The 8,139-nt window shown below is 66.4% G+C and overlaps 1 protein-coding gene across 1 annotated transcript; it reads right to left on the bottom strand.

Moving 5' to 3' along the window:
• Window positions 1–1,597: 1,597 nt before the first annotated feature.
• HSPB1 (heat shock protein family B (small) member 1) lies at window positions 1,598–3,947 on the bottom strand. Its single transcript, XM_075518396.1, has 3 exons — window positions 3,260–3,947; window positions 2,186–2,249; window positions 1,598–1,945 (listed from the first exon to the last, which is right to left on the bottom strand). Exons 1-3 carry the CDS (start codon window positions 3,618–3,620, stop codon window positions 1,786–1,788), a joined length of 585 nt encoding a protein of 194 aa, XP_075374511.1. The 5' UTR covers window positions 3,621–3,947; the 3' UTR covers window positions 1,598–1,785.
• Window positions 3,948–8,139: the final 4,192 nt, after the last annotated feature.

The raw sequence follows: 8,139 nt of genomic DNA, 5'->3' as shown, positions 1-8,139 counted from the left end.
GTGCCCCGGGCATCAGCAGTGCCCGGGTGGGTGGGTGGGTGGGTGTGCAGGCGTGGGTGTGCGTGTGTCAGTGTCACCCAGAGGGACACAGAGGGAAGGAAAGAGCCTGAGCCGGCGGGCAGGGGCCTCCTCACCACTTGCCGGGCAGGATTTAGCCCTAAAATGGGGTGTTACGTGTGCCCGGGGCTGGGTGCTGCAGTGCGGTGCCTGGGGCAGCGCAGAAACATGGAGAGGGTCCGGGGGGGGGACAGGACAGCCCCCGCCTGGCACCCCCAGCCCATCTCCCTCCCCTGCGGGCAGGGGGCCACAGGGACTGCCCGCTTGCCCCGTCCCCGACGCTGGAGCCTGATGGATGGATGCCGCCGAGAGTCATGAGACCTGCCAAACTCACTGCACCTGAGAGTGACAGGGCAGAGGGGCCGGGGCTCGGGGGCTGGGGGGCACTCAGAGCCCCCCGGGCTCGGAGAGGAGCCTCGCAGCTGCAGGATTCCTCCCAGGTCACCGTCTGCCTCTGGGATGACTCAGGGGGGATTAGTGGGATTTGTCGGAGCGGGAACGTGGCGGCCGCGGGCCCGGCCTTGGCCATGTAGGGCTGGTCCTGCCCGCAGGCACGGAGGCGTGGGGGGCACGGGGCCAGCTGGGGCCGAAAGGCGTCGGGACCACGACCCCCCCCTGCCGCGTCCAGCCCCCCCAGCACGGCTGCAGCCCCTGAGCTGAACCCCCCCAACCTGCCCAGCCCGTCGCAAGGGGGTGGAAGGAAGGGGGTACGCGGGGGGGCAGGGTTGGGGCTGGAGGGGCACGCTGCAGGGGACGGGGGGGTTCTGGCCAGAGCTTCTGCTCATGAAGCCCCTGTTTGCTCTCGGGCTCCCCTGCGACCCGGGGAGGGGGTGCGCTTGTTCTTCAGGGATGTAGAGACCCAGGGTGGTGACGCTGGGGAGTTGAGTCCCAAAGGGTTCAGATCCAGGGTGTTGAGACTGAGAGTTATGGAGACCAGGGATGGTGGGACCCAAGGTGCTGAGATCTGGGATTTGAGAGACCTGAGATGTGGGAGACCCTGGATTTTGGAGAATGGGCATGTCAGAGACCCAGGATGTCGGACACATGGAATATTGGAGACCTGGGATGTTGAGACCTGAGATGTAGGAGACCTGGGCTGTTGAGACCCAGAATTTTGGAGATGTCAGAGACCCGGGATGTGGAAAACTGGGATGCTGATCCTGGGACGTTGGAGACCTGGCATGTGGAGACGTGGCATGTGGAGACCAGAGATTTTTGGAGACCCAGGATGCTGGAGGCTGGCATATGGAGACCTGAGATGTAGGAGACCTGGGATGGGGGATATCCAGGATAGGGAGACTCGGGATGTGAAGACTGGGGATGTTGACCCCTGGATGCTGACCCCAGGCTGTTGAGCAGGGTTTGGTGGCCCTCCTGCTGGCCACGCTGGCCCCAGGCAGCCCCGTCCCAGTCCTCTGGTCCAGCCCTGCCGGAGCAGGGAGCCGGTGCCCGCAGTGCGGTTCCCACCCGGCACGGCCCAGCCGTGGCGCACCGGTGCCGCCGGGGCTCCCGGGGGACAGATACAGGGCATGGGGACAGGTTTCTTTCACCACTTTTTATTCCAGCTGATTCTATCGGTTCCTTCACATTTATTCAAGGCACTGAGTGACCGGGCGAGTACAAAATAGACAATAAAAAGGGGGCTGTGAGCAGGGGCGGGTGTGAGGATGCAGGCGGGCGGCAGCGGCTTCTCCTCCTCCTCCTCCTCCTCCTCCTCCTCGTTGCCACCTACTTCTTGGCTGGCTCCTTGGCTTGGCTCTCGACAGTGACGGGGATGGTGATTTCGGCAGACTGGATGGCCGGCTTGGGCAGGGGGGCCTCCACCGTGAGCATGCCGTCAGGGGAGAGCGAGGACCGCACGGCCGTGGCTTCGACGCCGGGGGGGAGGCTGCGGGGGGAGAGGGGGAGTCAGGGCTGCGGCACCCACCGCCCACCCTGCACCGCGGTGGGTGCGATGCTGTGACCGGTGAGAGATGCTCAGCTCCGAATTGCTGCCCTGCCCCACTCCCAGTTTGGGCGAGCGGCATCCCCAGTTTGGCCAGTGGGCACTGGAGGGGATGGGCAGAGGTCTCCCAAGACCTCTGGGGGGGCTGCCGGGATCCCATCTCCCCTCTTCCCTGGTACTTACGTGTATTTTCGGGTGAAGCACCTGGAGATGAAGCCGTGTTCATCCTGCTTCTCCTCGTGTTTGCCTGGAAGGGAAAAAAACCCAAACCCTGAGCTGGCTGGAAGGGGCTGGCTGGGTGGGCAGTGCTGGGAAGGTCTCGGTGCCCGGGGTGCACCCGTCCCTGCCCCGGTCCTCAGATCCCGGCATCGCCCGACACCGGGGAGGGGCTGATCCTGCCCGTCCTGCTTTGCTTTGCCTTAATATCAGCCTGGGGCAGCGGGGCCCCTCTGGGACCATTCCCCAAATTCAAGGGGAACAAAGCGTGGTGCCAGGAGCCGGCAGTGGCCAAGGGGACCCAACGGCTGCCGGCCGGCCCCACAGCCCTCATTCGGGCTCCCCAGCCTGGCGGGGCTGGAGACTGAGCACCCCTGTCTCCCTGGGGCTGCACCCTTGAGTGCTGCTGCCTGGGGAATTGCCCCCGCCCCGTGCGGACCCCCCTCACCGGGCACCAAGCACGCTGCTGGCCTCGTGCCACGGGGCCTGGGCTTCGTCACGGCGTCCCTGGCCGAGCTGCCCAGGGCACTGCGGGGGGATCACGGGGGGCTGCGGGGCTCGTGACGCTCCACTGTCACCCCCCAGGTCCCTCTGTGGCTCACAGCCGGGGGGGTGTCCCCTCCCCATGTCCTGGCTGGGGGGCGATACGGATATTATATATCCGTATATATAATATACGGGGCTGGGGGGGTCTCTGCACCCTGTGCGACACCTGCAGTGAGAATGAGCCCCAAGACTGAGCTTGTAATGTTGGGCCTTCCTCTTTGCTTTGGTTTTCCCCTTTCCCCTTCCCTTTTTCCTCTCCTCTCCTCTCCTCTCCTCTCCTCTCCTCTCCTCTCCTCTCCCCTCCTCTCCTCTCCTCTCCCCTCCTCTCCCCTCCTCTCCTCCGTCTCCTTTTGCTTTTCCTTCCCTTGCTTCCCATCACTTATTCCTCTCCGCTTTGCCTTTCCACCCCATTTGCCCCCAGCAAGCGCCGGGGCAGCTGCCCCAGCACAACACCCGGGGGGGGGGGAACCCACAGACCCCATCCCCGGCACCCACCGGTTATCTCCACGATATTATCCTTGGTCTTGACCACCAGCTCCTCGGGCGCGAAGTGGTTGACGTCCAAGGTGACCTTCCAGCTGTCGGCAGTCTGGCGGATCTCGGAGATGCCGCTGCTGAGCTGGCGGCTCAGCGCTTGCCCGTAGGGCGAGCCGGGGGCCGGCAGCAGCGCGCTCTCCCGGGGCAGCAGACGGAAATATCCCGGCCAGGCGCTGCCGCTCGGCCACTTGTACCAGTCCTCGGGGATATGGGGCATCCCGAAGGACTGGTCGAAGAGGCGGCTGCCATGGTACCAGTCGCGGAAGGGGTCCCAGCTGGGGCTGCGCAGGAAGGTGAAGGGGACGCGGCGCTCGGCCATGGTGCGCGGGGCTGCCGGGGAGGTGGCCGCGGCCACTTATGAAGAGGGCCGGCGGTTATTTTTAGCCGGACGGCTCAGCTGGCTATTAATGGAAATTGCAGCAGGGCCCAGGGAAGGGACGAGAAACTTTCCCGGGGCTGGGGCGGCCGCACGCAGGCGCACCGGGTGGGCGGCACGGGGATGGGGCTGGCAGCCCCCCGGCTTCCCCCTGCCAGAGAAATGTCCGTCTGCCTCTGGCCGCGGGAGGCTTGGCTGGTTGGGAGTGATGGATGGCCCTTGGAGCCGCTCCCGGCCTCGTCCCCGCCTGCCTGCCTCGCTTGCCCGTGAAACCATCCCAGGGGTGCGCAGCCCCGCAGCGGCGTGGGGAGGGGGCTGGGGCTGGGCCAGCGCCTGGGGGGATGAGTCAGTGGAGGAGCCCGTGCGCGGCCCCGCGCCCGCCGCGTCACCCGCCAGCCAGAAGCTTCTGGAGCCCCCCAGCCCCCCCCCCGCCTCCCCCCGGCACCCCCGTGGCCCCGGGGCTCGACATCGCGGCGGGGAACCCCCAGCACCAAGCTGGGGTGAGGCTGCTCCAGCCCCTGGGGGTGGGGGTCCCTACGGGGCTGATGGGGCTTACGGGGGCCAATGGGACCGGCAGGGGTTGCTGGGGGCTTACAGGACCTGATGGGGGCAATGGGAGCTGATGGGACCTCATGGGGGCTGGTGGGGGCCGGGGGCTGATAGCGCTGATGGGGCCGGGGGGGCTGGAGGGGGTCAGGGGGGCTGGAGGGGGCAGCACCCTCTCGGGTTGGGGGGAGGTGGGTCCTGCCCTTAGTCCTTTGCCCTCACGTCCAAACACGTCTCTCCAGTGACGCCCTCCTGGCACCCAGGAAGGGATTCCCGTCTGGGGCCAGGCTCCAGCCCCCGATCCCAGGGAGGGGCAGTTTTCCCAGCCCAGTGAGCCTGGCACCCGCTGGGACCCCACCACCTCTGCCCCGTCCTCCTCTGCCCCCCAGCCCTGTGGAGTGGGACCGGCCTTTTTTTGGGGACAGAGGCACCGCGGTGGGGCTGAGCCCTGGCTGCTTTGCTTTGAGGAAGCGTGTGACTGGCAGCAGGAGACGGGCAGTAGCTGAGACCTGACACACTCGGCGCAGGGATGTGTGACCCTGGGGAGCCTTCCTCATGGGGCGCAGGGCAAGGATGGGGACACAGTAGGGGGGGGGGATGCCGCAGCAGGGGATTTGGGTGGGTGGCCCCCCACCCGCGGCTGCAGTGGGTGCCAGCACCCCGCCGGCCCCTGCCAAACCCCTTGGTCCGGGGCAGAGCCCCGCGTTGTCTCTGGGACGGCGTGGGGGCAAGGGCCGAAGGCAGCCGAGCCGTGCGGGGCTGGAGGCCGTGGGGCCGAGTCCTGCGGGGGCTGGCGCAGGCTGGAGGGGAGCCCGGGGGAGGAGGGGGGGCGAGGGACTGCGGAGGTGAGGGGGTGGGAGGGGTGCGGGGGAACGGGAGGGATGCGGGGAGGGAGTGGGGAGATGCAGGCGGGGATGCAAGGGGGGATGCAGGGAAATGGGAGAGATGCAGGGAGGGATGGAGGGAGGGATGGAGGGAGGGAAGGATGGAGGGAGAGTGCAGGGAGGGATGGAGGGAGGGACGGAGGGAGGGATGGAGGGAGGGAGGGATGGAGGGAGGGATGGAGGGAGGGATGGAGGGAGGGATGCAGAGAACGATGCTGGGAGGGATGGGAGGGTTGCAGGGAAATGGGAGGGATGCAGGGAGGGATGGAGGGAGGGAGGGAAGGATGGAGGGAGAGTGCAGGGAGGGATGGAGGGATGGAGGGAGGGAGGGATGCAGAGAACGATGCTGGGAGGGATGGGAGGGTTGCAGGGAAATGGGAGGGATGGGGGGAGGGATGGAGGGAGGGGTGGAGGGAGAGGTGCAGAGAACGATGCAGGGAGGGATGGGAGGGGTGCTGGGAGGGATGCAGGAGGGGTGGGATGGATGGGAGGGTTGCAGGTAGGTGGCAGGGCTGCAGGGAAGGATGCAGGGAAATGGGAGGGCTGCAGGCAGGAACGCAGGGAGGGACAGAGAGAGAGATGCAGGGAGGGATGGAGGGAGGGCTGGGAGGGATGCAGGAGGGGTGGGATGGATGGGAGGGTTGCAGGTAGGTGGCAGGGCTGCAGGGAAGGATGCAGGGAGCCGGGAGGGCTGCAGGGAGCCGGGAAGGACGCAAGGGGAGATGTCCGCCCCAGCAGCGGGGCCTCCCCAGAGGGTTTCCCCCGGCCCGTAGCAGGGTGCTCTGCGGGATCAGGCTCACAACTGGCGCCCAGCGCCGCTCTGCACGGAGCCAGAGGCCGATGCGCCGGGGAAGAGCGAGCCATGGGCGGCTGGAGACCGAGGGCAGGGGGAGAGGAGGATGGGTCCGTGGGGAGCTGGACAAGGCCAAGCCCGCACGGAGGGAGCAGGTCGACCCCACCGTGCTGCCCCCCCCCCCCCCCCCCGTGAAGAAACCGCTCCGTGCCCGGCGGAGTCATTTACAATATATACTGTATATTTTATTATAATTGAACCAGCTCACTGAATCTACAGCTGTACTCACAACCCAGAAAAAAAAGAGAGAGCGCACGCGCGAGAGGAAAATACTGAAGTATTTCTACAGAGTATTTGTTCCAGTTAGCTCCCTCCGCGGCAGGAGACAGAGACTGTAAAAGAGGAAGACTGGAAATTTTCCCTGATGTGCTGGCTTGTCTGCGCCGGCGCTGCAGTCGGGTCTCGGGCTTTCGGGAGCCGTGGCCCCGGGGGGCTGCAGGGCTGGGGGCTGCGGCCACTGGCAAAATAGCCCCTCGCCGGTGGCTTGAATTCGGATGTTTTAGGGGAACCCCCCCACCTCTCCCAGCAGGGTTTTGGGGCTCCCGTGGCCAGTCTGAGCTTCCCCGTGGGGTGACGGGGGGGACGGGGGCTGCGGGGTGCCCGGGGGCTGCCACGGCAGCGGCCGGAGGGGTGGGATGGTTTTCGGAGCACATGGCTCAGGGGTTCATAGGGATGCACATGGGGGCACGCGTGCCCTTCATCTCCCCGGGCTTGGGGGGAGCGGGACCCTTCGTCTCCTCCTCCTGCCACGGACACATCCAGAGCTGCCGCCCTGCCCAGGCCTGGCACACGGGGACAAGCTGAGCCACGGAGAGCCGCGACCATGTCCCCTCCTTACCTGCTCACCCCATTTCTAACCGCTCCGCTTGTCCGGGCACCGCAGAGGGCGACCGGCGGCTTTGCCAGCGGAGCAGGGTGTGGGTGGGAAACCCAGGGGCTGGCACCCGGCATGGCCCAGCTCCCGGAGATGTTTCTCCAAGGGGCTGGTGAATCCTCAGCCTGCAGCTGAGCCTGGTTCCTTGACGTGCAGGGTTTGGGAGACGACCCTGGAGTACCCCTCCGCTCGCATCTCTGCCCTCCCGGGACCTCCAGCTCATCAGGCCACCGGCTAACGAGGCCGTCGCATTCCCAGCCGAGCTGGAGTCCAAAGGATCCCCTGCCCTCTCCGATCCTGGCTGGCTGGAAACCAGCGTCAAGCGGGACTGCCAAAGCCCGGCTTTTCATCCGGGGGCAGCGGGTTAATCCGGGCAGCTGCCCTCCCACCCAGGGAGGCTCATCCCCATCGTCCTGCTCCAGCCGGCCGGAAAATGTGGGGCCCGCATGGATTAAACACCAACAGCCCTGGGGGGCCAGGACCGTCCTCGGTGCCCGGGGAGGTTTTTTTGGTTTTTTTTGTTTTTTTTTTTTTTCAGAAAATCACCAAAGTCCTGCAAAAGCAGGGCTGCCAGCAAAGCCCGGGACCCTCCTGCCTCTCTCTTTCTGTAATTAAGTTTAAAAAGCCACCGCTCAGCCCCAGAGCGGGAGGTGGCCGGGGGCTGCGAGCCCAAAGGTGGGGTTCGACATGCCGAAGCCGGAGCATGGCTGGATGTGGCCCCGGGGGTGGAAAATCCCCAGCCCAGCCCTCATCCCCGCAGCTCCCTCCTCCTGGGGGTGACGGCTCGGTGCCCCCGCAAAATTGGGTGAGATGACTGGGTGCCAGGGCCAGCTCCTGAGCCGGGACGAGCAGCGTTAACCCACACGGGTGGCCCCCCCTGGACCCCCCTGCTCGGGAAGAGACTTGCGGGGTGCTGCTGGGTGCCGTATTTTGTTCATCCGTGGCTCGGCAAGTGCTTGGGCTGGGGGGTCCCAAAATGGTTCGCGGTGCTCGTGTCCCCCCCGGACACCGCGGGGACACGGTGACTCCTCTGCTGGGGGAAAGCGGGGGCTCGCCTCTGGCTTGCATTGCGGCCCCCAGCCGAGCCTGGGCTGGAGAAGCCCCCTCCTGCCCCCCCCCCCGCCCCGATAAGCTTGTGCTAAAAAAGTCAAACCTACCCAAAAAAGCACGGGGGGCTCCCAGGGGGTTCCCAGCCGCCCCCGCCCGCTCGCCCCAAGGTCTCTGCTGAGCAATTTGTTCCCTCGCTCTGTGCTCACCCACCCCGTCCCGCCCCACCCCGGCGCTCGCAGAAATAAAAAGATATCC

This window comes from Mycteria americana, chromosome 15 (assembly GCF_035582795.1).
Source record: "Mycteria americana isolate JAX WOST 10 ecotype Jacksonville Zoo and Gardens chromosome 15, USCA_MyAme_1.0, whole genome shotgun sequence".
NCBI lineage: Eukaryota > Metazoa > Chordata > Aves > Ciconiiformes > Ciconiidae > Mycteria > Mycteria americana.
This window is presented reverse-complemented; position numbering and strand designations above follow the sequence as displayed.